The following is a 20,970-nucleotide window of genomic DNA, read 5'->3' as shown; positions in this document are numbered from 1 at the left end:
GTTCATAGCTTCCATTCCTGAATGTTATTGGTGTTGATATCTTTAGGAGTAAATGCCTACAAACTACTTAGGGGAATTCTGTTTGTGTTGCTGGGAGATGAACCATGTATCATCTGTAAAGCTAAAGTTAAGATGGCATGCTAAAACACCCTCAAGATTGTGCCTGCACTCAATCAAATTCTTGCCACCAAACAATATCAGCTCCTCAGTGGATATCAAGAGTTAAGAGAGATCATGTGCCAATTGGCTAAATTAATCATAATTAACTCAACTCATAGTCATTTTAACTCCCCTGTGTGGCCAAAAAGAAAACCTGATGAAGGGCTGGGGATATAGCACAGTGGGTAGAGTGTTTGCCTCTCATGCAGAAGACCCTGGCTTCAATCCTCAGTTCCAAAAAAATGAAAAAAACTGATAAAACTTGGCACATAACAGTGGATTACAGGAAATTAAATAAGATGATTCCTCCAATTTATGTAGACATTTCAAACAAAGCTACCATTCTACAAGAGCTCAGCACTCACCTGGAGCACATCAATTATGTATTAGGTCATCCCTTCTTTAGCCAAGACACAGCCTCTGAGAGTCAGGATGTTGTTGCCTTCAGGTGGGAATGGTGACAATAAACATTTATAATGTTACCTCAAGGATATCTCCACAGAAATACCATCTCTCTTGAAGTGGCAGCACAAGATTTAGAAACCTGGTCCTAACCTCCACAGATAAAAATGTTTCATTACTTTGTTGATATTCTTCTCAATTGTTAATCTTTTTTAGTATCCACTGAGGCTGTATCCTTGCTTTTTACTCATTTTCAAGGGTGAAGATGAGCTGTGAACCCTGACAAAAGGCATGGCCCTGACTTAACAGGAAAATTGTTGAGTGTTCTCTGGTTTGTAAGACTAAGGTTATAACTCAGGCTCCTATAAACAAAGTTCAGACATTTGTATTTCCCAGTATAGTAAAGCAAAAGAAGAATTTGTGGGGTGACTGTGCTATAGGAGGACTTTCTTTCCTCATCTGACTCAGTAATCTCAGCCCCTATATAATTTTTGTAGGAGGGGTACACTAGGGGCCTGGACTGACTGAAATACTGAGGGGTTTAATCAAGGGAAACAGTAAAACAAATACAAGTTCTTGGGACACTAGAATGGAAACCTACTAACCTTATCATCCATGTCACTGTATATCTGGATGGCTGTATGACATAGATTAAAGGATATAAAATTTCTCATTGGATTTTGGTCCCACTTATGGAAAGGGACAGAGGAACATAACTATCTGAGAACAAATGAGTGATACTTATGCTGTTCTTGCTATGAAGACAATCACCTAAGAAGTACCAGTTAACTTTGTGATTACATACCCCATCATGAATGGCTACAACAAATGGTCAAAGCTCCATGATCAGGGATAGTTCAGATGGGGTGAATGCCTTCAGCAGTGATGAATAGATAACATTTCCCATTTTAGCTTAGATTTCAACACCTGGGACTGGCCTAATATATGGCAAAACAGGATGAAATACCAGAAGATACGCCTATAGTTTCTTCACTGTACAAAATGACCAACCTCAACACACTGTTAAACTGATGGATGAGCAAGAGAAAATTCCCAAGAGTGGAGAGTTGTATCCTATCACATAGTGACTGAGACTCTATGGATTAATAAAGGGCAAGGATATAACAGTCAATGTGCTGAAATGCAAACAGTATGGATGGTAATGCTCCTGAATATGATAGATTAATTATCTGTACAGAGAGCTAAGCCATATTCAGAGAACATGCAAAGTAGCTGCCTCAATGGCAATTATGGATGACTATTGACAGGACTCTCTGGGGAAAAGAGCTGTTGAAGTTGTGACAATGTACATGTGACTGCACATTGCCCTTCCAATGTCCAGAAAATGATGAGGCTGACCAACTGGCAAAGCCAAGATGCCTGGGGGAAGCCACAGTAGAAGAAATTGCCATTGGGGTACACTGGTCAAAAAAACGTAGGAAACTGTGATACACTGGGAACTGCTCAGAAAGATGTCTGAGGTTATTGCTGCATGCCCAAACTGTCTTGCCTGCTCTCAGTCCTACCCACAACAAATGTATCCACAAAGAGGCATATTAAATGAGGTCGTGTATCTCTTTGGTGGCAGCAGGTAGAGTACACTGACCCCTTCTTATTATCAGTTTGAGCCAGCTATGCATTGACTTGTGTGGAAACAGTTATAGCTTGATCCAACTTTTTCCCAACCCAAAAGGTAAATAAAAATGAACCTAATAAGGGAATGATCCAGCTGAGTTCCATGTATGGGACACCACAAGTTACTGAGAGTGAACATGGAACTCATTTCATAGGTGATGATAAACAGCAGTGGGCTCAAGACCAGGGCACATTGTGGATTTCCTACCTGCCACACAATCCACCAGAAGCTCTATTAATTGAAAGAATGAATGTTCTGTTGATATGAGCCTTATGCAGTGAGAGTGGGGCTGGGGTTGTGGCTCAGCGGTAGAGCGCTCAACTATCATTTGCGAGGCCTTGGGTTCGATCCCAGAACCACATAAAATAAAGGTATTGTGTTCAACTACAACTATAATAAATATTAAAAAAAGAACTGAGAGTAACTCTATTCAGGCTACTATTCTGCCTAAAGAACTGAATCCACTAAATGAGAAACCCAGAAATCAGAAGTCTGCAGCTATTTTTATGTTATCAACTCATGGCTCACAGCATTAAGATAAAGGGAATTGCCACTGAAAATTTAATTAAAACAATCTGAGGTATGAGTTACCACTTTTATTTCCTTAAGACATCATATTGGAGACAGGAGCATTAGTTGGTCATGGTGTGTACAAGTAAGATCATGGTGATTTGCCTTAGTGGCCCTTTGGGTGGAAGAAATATGTAGAAATTTACAAGTAAATCCTACTGTGTTAGAAACCTGACCCTCACAAGTACAGGTGATATAATCCTTGGGTATTATGATTTGGACATGAGGTATCCCCCAAAGGCTCGTGTGTGAGAGAATGCAAGGGTTAAGAGGAAAAATAATTAGATTATGAGAAGTATAACCTAATTAGTAGATTTATACCCTGATATAGATAACTGTGTGGTCACTGTAGGCAGGTAGAATGTACATAGAGGAGGCAGATTTGGGAGGGGGAATGTCTTTGGGGTTTATATTTTTTTCTGGTGGAAAGTGGAAGTCTCTTTCTGCATCTTGGTTGCGATGTTCTGAGCTGCTTTCTTCTAGTATTCACTTCCTCCATGATGTTATGCTTCATCTCAGGCTTAGAACTATAGAGTCCATCTATGCACTGAGAACTCTGAAAATGTGAACACTAAATAATCTTTTCCTCATCTATGTTGTTCTTGTCAGGTCCTTTTGGTCACAGCAATAATAAGGCTAAATAAAACACTCTGCAAGTATGAGCCAAAATAAATTTTTCCTCTTCTATGCTGTTTTTGTCGGGCCTTTTGTTCACAACAATAAAACATTGACTAAAACAGGTGTCATTAACTAAGGAAATCAGTTTACCGCATTTATATATTCCAAGTGTCTTATTCTTTTTATAGCCTGTATGAAAACAGACAGATTTTGTATGCTACACTTGTCTAGGCAAACTTATTGTGCAGGCTACTTTACTAGCTCAAGATCATACCTGTATGCCACCTCATAGAGCCAATTTACCATTATTGGTGCCTACTAAACATTTGTAATATTTTCCATAGAATATAAATAAGTAACATATTCCTCAATTGGGTAATAAATGTTGCACATTATGACAACTGGACAGACTACTGGATTTGCTCAGTACTGGCTGTGAGTAATCACAGGGCTTCCTGATGGAGGAAAATCTGCAAATGAGATGGAAGGGACTCAGACAAAACAGAACTGGACTAAAAACACCCTACCTCTCATGCTTTAACACAAGGGTCTAAACAAATCAATGCTACCTTCACTACCTACAGCGCTTGCCGGTTGGTCTTTGCTCTTTATATTATTCTTCTTATGATAGGGATGCAATGTGCTTCAGGCTCTATCTCAAGGGCTTTATGGAGACATAGGTTAGTATTAGATTTTGGGGGAAATTAAAGGCTTCTAAGAAACTCAAAGGATGAATTACTGGAAACTACTACTCACAGCCTTGGAAAGCTTGCAAGGATACAAGGACAAGTCCAAAGAATATGACGACAAAGGAAATTTGAGAGGGGGAAGCTCTCTATTTCCTTTATCTGATATCTTTTGAAGAGGATCTAAACAGAGTAATCCTGGTTGTAAAGTAAAGGAATGTACTAATAAAACATCTGAGGAAGTCCTGTTCAACAGACATGCAATCTATCCTATATATATTCCCCTCTGCTTGTAGTAGCAGTGCAACTATCCACTGTATTCCAGCCTGTCTCCAATCAGGATTAGGTAATAAAATGTTCAAATTCTCTCCATTGGGTCCTCCAAATTCTTTGTTATTGATAAACTGTACACAGAGGAATTTGCAGGACTGGGGCTGAACATGACATCATGGAGGCTTCTAGCAGGATTAAAGAGAAAGGCCTGAGAGACCAGGCAATGCATGTCAGGGTTAAGGCAGTAAGTGAACCTGTTAGAGTGAAACTGAAGCTAAAGCTGCAATTGAGACTCCTGAAGTTAGAGATACCAGGAACATTGTAACACCTAATGAAAAAAACTGTAGGCAGTAAGTAGAGCCAGTCCATGGCAAAGGCCATGTTGACTGCAGCTGGAATGGCTATAAGGGCAGGGCCCAGCTCTTTGGGGACACACATTTCACCTCAAAAGTCTTAGATGCCACATGTGCAGCTATGGATTTAATATTTGTTCTACTATGTTTGCATTTTGTTTTCTACACTCCTATTTATCCTATTTAGGGTCACTGCTTTCTACACTCCTATTTATCCCATTTGGAATGGGAATGTTACTCTACGCCATTGCATACTGAGTATATGCAACTTCTTTTGATGTTTATAGGGGCTTACAGCTAAGAGTTTATTGTGTCCCAGAGAAGATCTTGAACTTGGACTCTTGAATAATGCTGAAACTTTGAAGACAATGGGGACTTCTGTTAATGGCCTGAAATTTGAATTGTGAGATGACATAGCTTTTGGAGATTAGAGGTAGAATGCTATTGTTTAAATAGGGAATGTCCCCCCAAAATTCATGAATTTTAAGCATTATCCTTACTGCAGCAATTTCAAAAGATGGGGTTTTGGTGAGGTTATTGGATGAAAAAATTCTAATATCACTAATAGATTAAGCCATTGATAGCTTGAAGAACTACTGGAAGGTGGTGGACACTATAGGGAGTTGGGACATATTCTGAAAAAGAAGGTCACTCAGGAAGAGCCTTAGTTGTCTATATCTTGTCCCTAGCTACTCTTACTTTTCTCCCATTCTCTCTTACTTCGTGGCTGCCTTGAACTGATGCTTTCCTCTGACAAACACTTACTATTATGTTCTTCCTCACTTCATGCTCAGTACAATGGAACTGGTCAAATGTGGATGAAACATCTGAAACCATGAACCAAAATAAACTTTTCATTCTTTATATCATTTTTACCAGGAATTTGGTATGAATGATAGCAATAAAGTGCTGATTATAACAGTCATCAACAAAATCAGAGAGAACATTCACAGGATCCTTGTGGAATATCCTGCCACTATCTTGAAGGCAATTATGGCATTCCTTAGAGTTGAACCAATATGGAAACTACATAAGGCAGAAGATAGGGCCCTTTTAAGTCATTCCTGCCAGAACACAATAACAGTGATGAGACTTGGGATTCTGAAAACAAAAATGTGTCTATAAAATACAAGAGTTTTATCAATAGCCTGATAAGAACTTCTCTGAATTTAGGGAAAAAATTTTTCAAGGCTTCTGTCATTACTCAGATGTATATCCAGAGAGCCTGAACAATTTACATATGATAAGTGAGACTTTTATTAAACAGAGTGCTCCAGATATTTGATAGAAATTATAAAAGAAAATGGTACCCTTTGAATGAGTTCCTATCAACCAACAGATATGTTTTTCAACAACAGAAATGAGTGCCTGTACCAAGAATCCAACCATCAAGCAGTTGCATTGAGCCTGGTCTTTGAAGGAAAATGAAGATATGAAAGAGAAAGAAAACCTATCAAACAAGGTAAGTACATTCCAGGTAACAATGAAACCACTCATATGACCAATGGACAAATGTCATTATACTTTCTGAAATTCAAAATTTCTACCACATTACAGTTTTACAAGAAAATGACTGTTTTGTAACATGGTGGACATGGAGAACTGAGAGTGAGATGGCTGCTCCAAATAGTATTTAATAGTTACAGAGGACCTGCCTATAGCTATGGTTACCCCCTGGATAGCTGAACCCAGGATGGTGGGGTAAAGTGATAGTACATAAAGACATTAAATCAGCTGGCTAATATCCCAAATCTCTGCCACAGATGGGTCTTGATCTGATCTGATTACCTGGAATCAACCTCTGGTTCTCTAAAATCAAATCACATTAGATATTCCCATGGGAACTGATGGAGGAACTTGTGCTATCAACAAATTATTGTGTACCTCCCCGATAATCCAGGAAATGACTTTCTGAATCTACAAGGTAGCCCAGGAGGAGGCCATGACTGATGATTCAGCACTAAGCCTAAATGCATGGTTATGATCTGATTGGGTAAATATATCTTGGCAAATTTTATTGATGTTTCTAATTATGCTATGGGATTTATTGTTGCTGAGGAATAATGTCTCAATTATAAGACCATTTTTTAAGCCATGTTTCCCAGCAAGGAGGCAAGGAAGATATGGTACTACCAAACTTCAAAATGAGTTACACCTCGGCTCAGTGAAGAAAAGAAATTCAACATGCTTCTTTGTTAACCAGGCCAGTTTGTTCCATTTTGTAGGTGCTTTTTTTCCCATGGAGTCTATGCCCTTTAGGAAGTAGTCAGATGACATCAAAATTCCTGTCCACTTAAGAATACATGATGGAACAAACTGACAGTGAGAAACTGAATGTGCTCATAAGCTCTCCATATAATATCTAGACCCATTTCTAAGACATTTCACTTTGTTTCTGTCTGTTCTATATTTATAGATTAACTGTACTGTAAAGTTAGCTAGAAATGAACAAAACCTCCCTTCCTAGCACTCATGCGTTACAAGTTATACATAAAGGGAAAAATTCACACCTAGAGGGTGCTTGCAAAAATGCTGACCAAAACTAACACTAGACACAAACTACTTTGCACAACACAGATGCTGTTAATTATTTACGTTTTCTGTAGATCTATGTGAACAAGGAAACTGCACACAGCCTATTCTTCAGAAGCAACTATTTTTTTTTTTTTGTACTGGGGATTGAACTCAGGGGTACTCAACTACTGAGCCACATCCCCAGCTCTATTTGGTATTTTATTTAGAGACAGGGTCTCACTGAGTTGCTTAGAACCTCAAAGCTGCTAAGGCTAGTTTTGAACTCATGATTCTTCTGTTTCAGCCTCCCAAGCTGCTGGGATTATAGGTGTGTATCCCCGAAGCTGGCAGAAGCAACTACTTTCTGAAATACTATATAATGCCCCTTGCCTAGGATCCACATAACTTCCCCTGAAAAACCATATAAGAGATTCTCTCTTAGAGAAAGGGTAATATGGTCATTGATGGCAAGAATTAATCATTTCCCCCAAAGTTCTTTCTCCATTATCTGCCTCTAGCTTCATTGTGAATACTGGACAGTAGTGAACTGAACCTTGTAAGGTTCCACTATTTAGCCAATAATAGGTAGAATACACATTCTTATAAGGCTCACAAGGACTTCTCACATAAACCACATCATGGACATAAAATACACCTCAGAATTTATCATATCCTGTCCTCAAACCACAGTGAAAATGTACTAGAAAGAAACATTCAAAAATTAAGTGTAAAATACTCAAGGTCATAATAATTAAATAACAAATTTTAAATACTATGTTAATCAAAAAGAAAATTCAGCTGGGCATGGTGGTGCACACCTGTAATCACAGCCTCTCAGGAGACCCAGGGAGGAACATTACAAGTTCAAAGCCAGCCTTAGCATCTCAGTGAAGTCCTGAGTAAATAATGAAGACCCTGACTCAAAATTAAAAAAAAGAAAAAAAGAAAAAATGGGATGGGGTTTGGCTCAGTGCTTATGAGCTGCTAGGTTCAATCCCTGGCACCAATAAACAAAACAAAAACAAATAAACAAACAAAAACCAAACAAACAAAAACAAAAACAAAAACCTTTAAAATATTTTGAATTAAATGCCAATTAAAATTAAACTTTATCAAAAATTGTGGAATATGGGGAAAGCAAAGCTTACATACAGTAAAATGTATAGAACTCAATGCATGTCTCAGAAAATTTAAGACCAATCATCTGAATTTTTACTTTGAATCCCAGGAAAAGATGAGTAACTTAAATCCAACATATGTAGAAAATAACATAGTATGGCAAAGATTATAAAAGAAAGTAAACAGAATTTTCAAACTACTTAATAAACAGTTTTCAGGATATGAGAGTATCCAAAATTAGCAAGGAAATACAGCGCCTAAAAAGAATCATTGTAATCAAAGAATATTAATTAAGGAAAATTTAATTTTCTTACTAATATTTCAAATAGTTAACTGTAAATATTCTACCTAAAAGGAACTTAGGTAAACACCTAGTGGCATACCCATAATATAATAAAGTATATGTGATAAAGAATAAACTCACAACTCATTTCTCTGAGAACAAGAGAGAATTATGAGGTTTGTATGAGAGTATCAATGAATATATAAGAGGACACACAGGCAAAGGTGAATATTTATGTGTGTGTAATACTGCAATGTCTCCTCAAGACTTGCTCAATGCTGTCCATGACCCATTGCTAGAGCTTACCTGGCATGCCTGATCCTTCCCGTGATACCTTTTTCACTTACCTGTGATCTCTTCTCTTAGGTCGCTGGAAAAATTGATGTACATGCAGAGTGGCAGTTTTGTACTCTTTGTTTCTTCATTCCAGAGTAACATGGTGCTTAATATAATAAGCTATGGAAGGAAAATCATTGTGTTAAATAAATCCCTTAGTAAAAGACAGTTATTCTGTACAAATTTAATAATTTTTTAAAAAAGAATGTCCAAAACTGATACATGAACATGTAAGAAAATTAATCTCAAGAAATTAATTATTAACTAAATAATAATTATTGCCATTAATATTAATTGATTTTTGAAGAGTGATATAGAGTACTGAATATTCATTCATCAGGGGGGAAAAACCCCTCTAATTTCACAAATCACAGAATATAATTTCTAAGTGGATCAGAGACATAGACCTAAATGTAAAAACAATTTAATGCAGTATTTAGTATGTAATTTAGCAAAATAAATTCATGACTTTGTGGTAGGACAATAATTATTACACTAAGACTAGGAAGAAGTAACCACATAAGAGAACAATTATTTAATACAGTCGATGTTAGTGAAGACTGGATATAGACTGAAGTAAACTCAAGATTCTCCCTTTGCTTTCCTGTAGGGCTTTTGCTGACATTTAGAAGTAGACCATTCAACAGAGTGACAGTTTTCTCTAACTGAAAGATGTATCATTTGTATCAATTGCAAAAATGCATTTCATTCACAATGAAAGTAAAACTTTTCAAAACTGTGATAGATACTTTTATAACTTTAATTTTTTTTAAATTACACTTCTGGGGATTTAACAAAGGATGTCTACCACTGAATTATATCCAGTCTTTTTCTATTTTTTTTGTTGAGAAAGGTTTCAACTTTAGCCTTAAACTTGTGATCCTCCTCTCTCTGTCTTTGAAGTTTTTGAAATTACAGACATGCACCACAATGCTCAGGTAACTTAGAATTTTTATCTCAAATTTATTGAAAATATATTTAGCTTTTAGCAATGTAGAGTTTTATCTTGTATCTCTGATATGATTATATGAGATGAAAAAAGAAACATACATACATATTATTAACATGATATTAATGAAGATATACTAATACTAATACCTTTCATTCAGATGAAACTTTCATCAACTACATTTTAACTCACCTTACCTATGAAATTTCTCATCTTACCATTATCTCTGTTAATCAGAAGAATCTGTGATTGGGGATTTCTTGAGAGGCTTAAAATATGGTTTCATATAAACAGACCAACTCTGTTTACCTTCTACCTGGGAATAAAGACAGAATTATTAGTGAACTACTAGAATTTCCTGTCTAATTGTAGTGTTGATGATAATACAAAATGCAGAGAAGGCAATAATTTCATCCTAATAAATTTTAATAATTTCACATTGCCTTGACATCCATTTTGAATACATATCTAAGATGCTCATACTAGAAATTTGGTTTATTCATCCATGAAACAGGTTATAGTTCTTTTCCTCCTCCATTAAGAGCTTGGAAGAGGAACATCAAACTGTTTCATGGATAAATTAACCAAATTTCTGGTGGGAGCTTTATCGATGTAGATATTTATCTTGAATTACTCCATACAACCACCTACCGGGGGATTACTCCTGGGGACAGGTAGATGTTGTACATTACTAGTCTGCTGGCTACCATTCCTTGCACAGATGGTGAGATATTCCAGTAATCCCTTCTCATACAGAGTGTGACTCCACATAAATTGTGCTTGCTTGCTGGAAATCACCAATATATACTTTCCCTGAGAAACCTGCTTAGGTAATATCCTGCACCACAATGAAGACTATAGCTCACAGGTATCTCCTGTTTTTCTCTTCTCACTGCTCCTCTGTTTTGTGTTTTGGGATCTAGCAATGAATAATCTATTATATTGCCTCCTCTGCACTTTGTATTATCATCAACACACTTAACAATAACTTGTTTTCCAGTAGAGGCTCTCCTAGACAGTGCCTATCTTAGTAGGAATAAAGCGAACACAGATCATACAAAAGCCAAAAGTGTATCTGTTATGTAAAGTAAGTTTCCTACGTGAATGAATCTTGACATGGGTGAGACATAGTGGCATGAGGACATCCACCAGGATAAAGAAGCATCTCATCATTTCGATAAGCTTTTGCATCACTGTGACCAAAAACCTGTCAAGAACAATCAGAAGAGGAGATATTTTATTTTATCTCATAGTTTCAGAGCATTAGTCCATAACTGGTTAACTCTATAGGTTGAGGCCAAGATGAGACAGAACATCATGGTGAAAGTGTGTGGTAGAAGAAAACAGCTAAGACATGGCAACAAGGAAGGGAGAGAGAGGAGAGGAGAGGAGAGGAGAGGAGAGGAGAGGAGAGGAGAGGAGAGGAGAAGGGAGGGGAGGGGAGGGGAGGGGAAGGGAGGGGAGGGGGAACACTCCATTAACATGGGACAAAACATAAAAATAAACAAAAACCCCAATGTCAAGCCTCCACTGCCTACAGTTACTGTCTAGGTAATCCATCAGTGGATTGATCCACTGATTAGGTTAAAGCTCCCATGATCTGATTATTTCACCTCTGAAACCTTCTTGTACTGACCTACACATGAGGTTTTTGAGGACACCTCATATCTAAACTGCTACATACATGAAAGGCATGTTGTAAACACCTACTACCAAATCCACTATAACCCAATAAGGCTACAGCTAGAGTTTATAGCCACTGATGAGAGACCTAAAACTAGGTAATAATAGGTAAACTAGGAATAATTTACCTAGGTAAAACTAGGTAAACTAGGAATAATAAAAAAATTTTATATGGAATGCTAACTTAACAAACTACAGTTCAAAAATCATTCAAAAGGAAAACAGAAATGACAAAATGTTACTTGGAAGATTGCACTGGAGTGGCAGCTTTGTAAAGCAGAAAAAATTGTGTACTCAGAATCTCTGCCCCAAAACGTAAAAAAGTGAGCAATACTCCCTTTAAGCTACTTTCAAAATTCATTTCTTCAATCCAAAGCAATCCTCTATCTATCTCTTTTTTACCTTTCTTTAGCTACTCACATGGGGGAGGGTGATCATGTAAGTCACACTATGAAGGGCACTGCAAATGTAGATGTATTAAGGTTTTCATAAAATGTTTAGATCTGTTCTCTTGATACTCTAAGCAACACAATTTGGGTATATGAATATGGAATAGGCCTTTGTGTTCCATAATGAATATATTTAATGAGGAATAAACTCACATACTTTATGATGCAAGTGTATTGCCATGTAGAAATTCAGTATGTAAGAAGATTCAAGGTAACAGCAGGTTCTGGACTGAAACATGTGCACCATTCTTCCTTTGAACTCTAACTTCTATTCATGCTAGCTTGTGTAGCCAGGATGTTGTGTTCATATAGCAAGATGCAGTGTGACTTTGGGATGCCTTCAATGTCATCTTTCTGAAATCCTGGTTGTCAGATCAACCTGTGTGAACTGTGCTCACAGGTGGTTGAGCAGTTTGTGAGAACTCATATCTTCTGGGATTTCAGGAAGTCATATTGGGGATGCAGTAGTCAGCACAGTGTCCTCTATGTCTGTGAGTTTAAGTTACTATAATTCTTTGTCTATCACCTGTCCACTCTTAATCCTGAGCTTTCAGGTTAATGCTTCTGCCCTGCTGAGATGGGTCACTGCATGTCCGTAGCTACATGGTTCTTCTTGTATCCTGGCTAGTGCTGTCTTTTGTGTTTTTTCTTTTGTTCTTGGTTTTGTTTCTAAATAATTGGAAGAGGAAATATTCTAAGTGTGCATCATGATACATTCTAATTTATGTATTGAAATAAAGGGGACAAGTCACACTTTAGGAATTACAATTAAAATGACATGAATGGGAGAACTTTCCATATTTTAAACCATAGATTTTTTTTAAAAGTCCATCATTTCTCAGGAGTGAAAAATCAGCTTAGAATTGTAAGAAAATTTCTTGAATAACAAGTGCACAGAAACTACCCACATAAATATCTCTTATCCTGACTTCAAAATGAGAAATGTGATAGAGGCCAGGTGTTTGCCTCACTGTAGGTGTTCAGCCACAAGAGCTAGTTTTCTCCTTATGTCTATTAGTGCATTGTGGAAAATATGACCCATGATTACAGATCTTAAAATCAAGCCTTGACCCTGTGAATGTCCACACAGTACAGAATGCAGTCATACAGCATTGAAGAATTTGAGGATATGGGTCCTGGATAAATCCCTGGTGTTGTCCAGCAGAGAACTGTGGCTGTGCACTGGGAGCTGTGTGGTGAGTGGGGAGTCCTTCCTACTCTGGAACTCTTTGTTTAGTCAGCACATGTGCAGAGACCTAATTTTCCCTGTGCTAATCTCCTAAATCAGTACATGCAGGGTTGTAACTAGTTTTTTGTGTTTGATTTTATCAGACTTTTTCCATCTGTGCATAAAACATGTGTATCACTCATTTGTCTCCAAATTTCTAATACTTGGTGTCAATAGTTCATTTCCAGGTCAGTGTAAGAAGCACTGACCTAAAATACCCTGTTTGGAATCACTATTTTTGCACCCAGGTTACCAAGTATTCTGACAATATGTATCCTGTGGCTTTTATTGTTGGCAGTGGTTACTATAATTCTACAACATGAGTGTCTACAGATAAATCATCTGAAGGAATTTTTGATGGAGTCTCTTCAAGGATTTTAATTATCACAGTATTTTCTGAAAGGCTTTAAGATGAGAGTAGTCTTTTGAATACTTGAAAAATAAAATACAGTTCCAAGGATATACTTTCTAATTGTGGAATTATTTATGATCCTTGTTATTACTGATGTTTCATCTTAACCTTCTAATGTCCATAAGTACATAAATGGCATATTAAAAAACAAAACAAAAAATTCTTTCAGTGGAAACCTTCAGGTATACTCCCAGGCAATATCAAGAAATCGAGATTTCTGAGAGTTGGGAAGATGGTAGAAGTGACCTAGTCATCAAATCCTGAACTTCTCCCAACATAAAAAGGAGACAGCAAAGAAAAATAAAATTGAGCCGTTCATGACAAAATAAAAGCTCTAAGACTTGATATTACAAGGTCTGAGAGTTGGAGAGACTGGAAGACAGGTTAAGAGTAGAAAATAAACCCAGAATGCATTAGCTCCAAACCAGAATCTCCTGATGAGAAGAGTGGTAGGGTAACACAAAGAGAAAGAGAGAAATAGGGAAGCAGAGTATCTCTTAGGCTCACCCACATAAAAACAGTTGAAAAGACAGACAAAATTTAAAGCATGATGCTAATAGAATGGTCCTTAAAACCTAACAGTGCAAACAGCTTCAAACCAAACTGTGAAAAGAAAACTGAGCCAGAGGTCTGCAGCCTTCTTGCTGTGCCCTCAGAAGACTAGTCATCCCCTTAAATCAGCATGGTATCTTCCCAAGTCCAAACACTTGCAAATTAAACCAGAGAAAAGTCACCTGTTGCAGGACTTCTTAAAACATCCAAGCAGAAAGAAATCCTAGAAGAACCACTACTATCCCAAAATCACCAAGACCCCTTTGCCCTTACCCTCACCACAAACAAAGGGAATGAATGAGTTGTTCAGGACATATGCTTCGAAGTGCACCTAGTCGAGCTCTGCAACTCAAAACAAGGACAGAAAGCCCTGTACAGTGTCTTCTTATTCAACTCAGAGACATCTATGAAGCAGTTTGGGCACTGAACAAAGGCAAGAAGACTCACCATGCCTAGACCACTGAACCGGGGATAGGCACTATGGGGAAATAAGAAGAGTCCCTGCAATTATGGGGCAATACCAGAGGGAAGCTTTCTGGATATTCAATAACACAGACTCAGTTGAAAAATACTAGTGAATTCAGCAGGAAGGGGCCAACCTCAGTCTTAACTTGTGCACAGCCTGACCCATAATCACAACACATAACTAAAAGGGCATTACTTGGATATTTGTGGGACCTAGCATCAGATTTAGTAAACAGAGGGAATCAACAGCCACCATTCAAAACCTGGGGCAATGGAAACTAGAGTTTAGGTGAACCACCTGAGACCTTCCATTATGGTATACTCAGAGAGTGGCTTTGATTAGAGGGATACTTCTGCACCACAGAACAATGGTGGAAATCCCACAACCATATTCCTGCACTCACAGATAGCAATTAAGATCTTCAGTATCATGAAAAGAATCCTGTAAAGGGGAGCAGGTATACAGTGACTCACTGCAATCACAGGGACACTCCACAACCTGCATCCTGAACTACTGCACACACAGAAACAAGGCAGCCACAACACTGCACCCCAAGAGCAATCAGATGCAGGCTCCTGAGCTAACAAATCAGAAGCTGCTGGTAGCAGGTTCTTAGGAACTAGGGAATTGTACCCCTGCAACTCTGGAAAGATACATAAAGACTGATGGACATCTGCTAAATGCTGAAACCCCAATGAAATACAAACCAAGATTCAAAAAGAAATTTCTTCTCCTTGGCATTGTTTATACAGGGAACAGAATAGAGACAAACACAGAGACAAACCCACATAAATGCAGTTATCTGATATCAGTCAAAGGTACAAAAAATATACCTTGAAGGAAAAAAAGGCCTTTTTAGCAAATGGTGCTAGGAAAAATGGAAAGATAGAATAAGAAAGAAAAATCTATTGAACAAGGTAAGCACATCCTAGGTAAAAACCAGAGCATTTACTGTAAGAAGACCAATTATTGTCCCAAGAAATAGTGGGAAATGTCCATTTGGAGGTCTACTCCCTAGATATTAGGGAACAAAGAAAGGTAAGATGAGGACTGAGGAGACCTTAGGGCTCTTATAGATTTTACTCAGCTGATTCAAATTTCTCCAGAGGAGCTCCTGGTACAGTCAACAGGAGTTCAAATGGGTCTCTATCCTTTGACAGAGGTGCTACTTATTCACTATTAATTACTAAAACAGGGAGGAAAAGCTACAATCTCAATGATGTTCACAGGGGTATCAGCTGAAGCTCGAGATACATCCCTTTTTCCAGCCATTGGAACATCACCTGTGAGATGTGACTTTAAAACACAATTTCCTATATATGCCAAAGGATCAGTAAACCTCTCAAGCTGTGAACTTTTGTCCAAACTAAATGCCCCTGTAAACTTCTATCCAGGATAATTGGATATACACATTTTCCTGGAGCAATCTGAAGAGTCACAGATGATACTTCTAGGAAAGAAATATGTTCAATAACAATTACTTCTAAAAGTATGTGAAAAGTAAAACCTAAAGTCTAGGTATGCCAAGAATGACTGAGCACATATAACCTACCTGGTTTGAACTAAAGATAGAACATGAATCTTTAAGTTTAAACAATATTTACTAAAGGAGGAAGTTCAAAAGGGCAACCAGCAGTTGTTCAAGTAAACTTAAAGCACAATTTAATTTTACCTGCCAGTCTCCTTAGAATACGGCAATCCTTTAGATTAAAAATATGATTATGTGATTTTGATGAGTACACATTTGTTCATGACTGACAGGCTGTAAATCATATTGTTCAGAACATCCATCTAGAATTATCTTTCTTTACACTTTATTAATGTTCCCAAATCCTATGAGTGGCTCAGAGTACTGAATTTTAAAAATGCATTTTTCTGCACATCCCTGGGAACAACCTCAGCTCGGGTTTGCTTTTGAGTGGCAGCAGCCTGATATATATGCAGGGCAGCAATACTGCAGGAAAGTGTTCCCTCAGGAATTTAAAATATGTCCTACTTCCTTTACAATATCTATAGGAAGGGATTAAGTCATCTGAAATTTACCTATGGACTCCTAGAAATTTGTGGATTATTTGCTGATTCCTATGTATGAATTATGCTTTACTAACGTCATTAAGACTCAAACACTTAGACTCTGAAGAATAAAAAGTATGACTGAGAAAGAATCATGTATGGAAACAAAAAATTGTGCATCTGGTGTATCAAAAAGCAATAAAGAATTATTATCAACTATAAAAGAGATGCAATTTGTTTAAAGAACTTCACTACCCAATTGTGGGGTTTTCTGGGAATGGTAGGTTTCTATTGAATACGGATACCAAATTTTGGCCTTAAGATGGACATGGTACTGCACACCTGTAAACACCATAAATTGGGAGGGTGAGACAGGAGGATTTTAAGTTCAAAGCCAGCTTCAGCAATTTAGCGAGGCCCTAAAAAACTTAGCAAAGCCCTATCTCAAAAATCAAAGATAAAAAGGGTTGAGGGGGCTGGGATTGTGGCTCAGTGGTAGAGTGCTGGCCTAATGCATGCAAGGCCCTGGGTTCGATCCTCAGCACCACATAAAAATAAATAAATAAAATAAAGATATTGTGTCCAAATTAAAAAAATACATATAAAACAAGGGATGATGATGCAGCTCACTGGTCACTGGTTAACTAATGCAAGGTTCAATCCCCAGTACAAAAAAAAAATGCTCTTTGGCCTTATAGTCAAGGCATTAAATGAAAAACTATGAAAAACTGAAAGGAGCAGATTCTGAACCTCTAGAATGATTTCCTAACTTCCAATACATTTCAGCACTATATAAATTGAAGTTACTCAAGAAACCCCTTTGTCAAACCTAAATAAGACCTTCAGGATATAGGTACACACACAAAAAAAAAAAAAAAGAAAGAAAAAGAAAAAAAAAGAAACAAGAAATTGGGCTGGGCTTTACTCAAAACTTGGGATCAACACAGCATCCAAATTCAAATATATTGATATAATTCAAAGAAATTATATCAGACTGTTAAAGGAAGTCGGTTTTGTGTTTGGGCAGTTATAGCCAGGTGTCTACTGGTACAAGAGGTCGACAAGTCCACACTGGAGAAATCCATCACCATTTATGCACCCCATCATGTGCTAAATATGCTAGATCAGAAAAGAAGCTATCACATAATACTGAAAGGATAAGGAGATAACATACCATTCTCTTGGACTATCCTAATTTAAAGGCAGACACCTGTATACCAGTGACATACGATGCCACAACATGATTGTCTGAAGGTCATCAGGAAGGTATTATTTAAGCAGCCATATTTGGTGATCAGTCTTTGGAAAACCCAGATACAGAGCTCTTCAATAATGATGAAATCATCACACAGGATAAAACATGATCCACCATGAGCTATTGATGATTCAGACAGAAAAAGGATCAAGAGGGAATTCTCCTGTCAAACTGTAGATGATCTGAAGCTGATAATTTAAGAGAGAGACAGAGCCCACAGAAAATACACAAAATTCTACCAAAATGATAGGGACCATTGGGATAGGAAGAGTTTTAATTGCCTTTGCTATTCTTATTGTTTCAGCCTCCACAGATATAACTTCCATTTAGGTAAGTTCTAATAACATGCAAAAAGTATACACAAGGAAGCTTGTTGGGTCCACAGGTTATCATCCTTTTCAAGATATTTTGACTTGGTTTCCCTTACAAAGCAATAATCATAATAAAATGCAACATTTCATTAAAAAACAAAAAATATTAAATACTAACTAATACTATTACTAATTCTTACCACAATTTGAATGTAACTGATTAGTCTATAATGAATACCTCTCACAAAACCAGGCCAAGGGAAAAATTACTCCTTTCACATGACCCTATCCCAGATATAGTCCCTAAGCAAAAGGAATTAAAGAAATCAGGTAAAAGTTAAAGGAATCAAGGATAAAATATTTGAAAGTATTACCTACCAACCACAGATACAAGGATGGACATTTCTGGATTTGGGGTAAATATCTATGCTTTATGCCAATTTCAGGCCCACAGAGTCAAATTGTTCCTCTCCATTGAGAAAAAAGAAATCAATCATATGACCAGTGGTCAAGTGTCATATAATTTCTGGGATGGATTTCAGAACAAACTTGCCACCCCATTACAATTTTACAAGAAAATGACTAGTTTGAAACATGCTGGACATGAAGACTGGAAGATGCTGGGTACCAAATGGAATTGAACGGTCACATGGCACCAACCTATGGCTATGAGTTTACCTGGTTGAAGATGCACTATGGTGTATCAGTGGGTGAAGTGATAATAAAGACATTAAGTTGGCTTGCTAATATTGCAAATATTTGTCACAAGTGGTTTTCATCTATATTTTCTGGTATGATCACCTGTCATGGATCTCTGATTCCCTAAAATCAAAAGGCATTAGACATTCTCATGGGAGCCCAAGGGGAAACTTATGTTAGCATAAAAGCTACGTAAATATCCCTGATAATCCAGAAAATGACTTTCTGAATCTACAAAGCAGTCCAGGAGGAGGCCGTGATTGATGATTCAGGACTCAAACTAAATGCATGGTTATCATCTTGACTGGATGACTATATGCTGGCAAAATTTAGTGATGTTTCCAATAGGTCTTGTATGCACAGGGTTATTCTTATCCTATGGGATTTGTTTTTGCTGAGGAATAATGTCTTTATTATAAGACACAATGAAATTACACTAGAATGAAAAAATCAAAAAATAAGTGGAAATTACACAAATTCATTATGATAAAATAACAAATTTTAAATACTATGTTAATAATGAAGAAAATTCTGCTGGGCATGGTGGTGCACACCTGTAATACCAGGGTCTCAGGAAGATGAGGGAAGAAGATCACAAGTTCAAAGCCAGTCTCAGCACTTTAGGGAAGTCCTGAATAACTTAGTGAGATTCTGTCTCAAAATAAAAAAAAAGATTAAAAAATGAGCTGGGGATTGGCTCAGTGGTTAAGAGGTGCTGGGTTCAATCCCTGGCACCAAAACAACAACAAAAAACTCTTAAATACTTTGAATGAAATGAATTCAATGGCAATTAAAATGAAACCTTATCAAAAATTGTAGAATACAAGAAAAGCAGAGCTTAGAGTAAAATGTATGAAACTGAATGTATGTCTCAGAAAATATGAAAGATCTAAAACCAATCATCTGAATTTTTACCTTGGGTCCCAGAAAAAGATGAATAAAATGCTGAATAAAACCCAACATATGTAGAAAATGACACAATATTGCAAGGAATATAAAGGAAAGTAAACAGAATTTTCAAATGACTTAAAAACTTAATATTTTGCAGAATATACATGTATCCAAAATTAGCAAGGAAAAATATAGTACCCAAAAAGAATCAATGCAAATAAGAGAATATTAATTCAGGGAAATTTCATTTGCTTACTAAGGTGGCAAACAGTAATCTGTGAATAATCTGCCTAAACAAGACTTAGGAAATAGCTAGTGGCATATCCATAATGTAACAAAGTACATGTGATAAAGAGTAAATTCAAAACAAATGCTGTCCTCTGAGACACAAGAAAGAATTATGAGGTTTGTGTGAGTATATCAAAGAATATGGAAGAGGACATGCAGGCACAGGTGAATATGTGAGTGTAACACTGAAATGTTTCCTCAAGACCTTCTTAGTGGTACATATCACCAATTGCTACAGCTTACCTGGCATGCCTGATCCTGCCCATCTGACCTTTGTCATTTACCTGTGATCCCTTCTCTTGGGTCACTGGAAAAATTGCTGAACATGCAGATTGGACATTTTGTACTCTTTGTTTCTTCATTCAGAGTAACATGGTGGTTAATGTAATAAGCTCTGGAAGAAAAATTGTTGGGTTAGATAAATAACTTACAGTAAAACTAGGAAGAAGTAACTACATATGAGAACAATTATCAAACATATTCCATGTGAACAAAGACAAACATAATCAAGTTTTTAAAAGAATGCTCAAACTGATATATATACATGTAAGGAAATTAATTGCAAGAAAAGTTATTATTCATTAATTATTAACTCAATAATTATCACCCTTAATATTAATTAATTTTCAGAGTGATAGAGAATATTTAATAACTCAGGAAATAAAATTTAAAAAACCCATCAAATTCACAAATAATAGAACATAATTTCTAGGTGGATTAGAGACTAGACCTAAATTTTTAAACAATGTAATACAGCATTTAGTGTGTAATATAGCAAAATAAAATCATGACTTTGGGGTAGGGTAATATTATTACAGTAAAACT

The 20,970-nt window shown here is 36.9% G+C and overlaps 1 protein-coding gene across 6 annotated transcripts in view; it reads right to left on the bottom strand.

Annotated features, from left to right (window-relative positions):
* LOC110597028 (uncharacterized) overlaps positions 1–20,970 on the bottom strand; it is a 251,601-nt gene that overhangs the window by 102,515 nt on the left and 128,116 nt on the right. For all 6 annotated transcript variants that reach the window (XR_013438620.1, XR_013438622.1, XR_013438621.1 and 3 more), the window contains exons 15-18: positions 20,430–20,539; positions 10,999–11,105; positions 10,117–10,214; positions 8,961–9,069 (exon numbers count right to left, since the gene is read on the bottom strand). Coding sequence is in view for 2 of the 6 variants with exons in the window: in XM_078049094.1 (XP_077905220.1) it covers positions 8,961–9,069; positions 10,117–10,119 (112 nt within the window). In the remaining 4 variants the exon portion in view is untranslated. The remainder of the gene's footprint in view (positions 1–8,960; positions 9,070–10,116; positions 10,215–10,998; positions 11,106–20,429; positions 20,540–20,970) is intronic.

This window comes from Ictidomys tridecemlineatus, chromosome 5 (genome assembly GCF_052094955.1).
Source record: "Ictidomys tridecemlineatus isolate mIctTri1 chromosome 5, mIctTri1.hap1, whole genome shotgun sequence".
Lineage (NCBI taxonomy): Eukaryota > Metazoa > Chordata > Mammalia > Rodentia > Sciuridae > Ictidomys > Ictidomys tridecemlineatus.
Note: the sequence above shows the minus strand (reverse complement) of the source record. Positions and strands in the feature narration are given on the sequence as shown.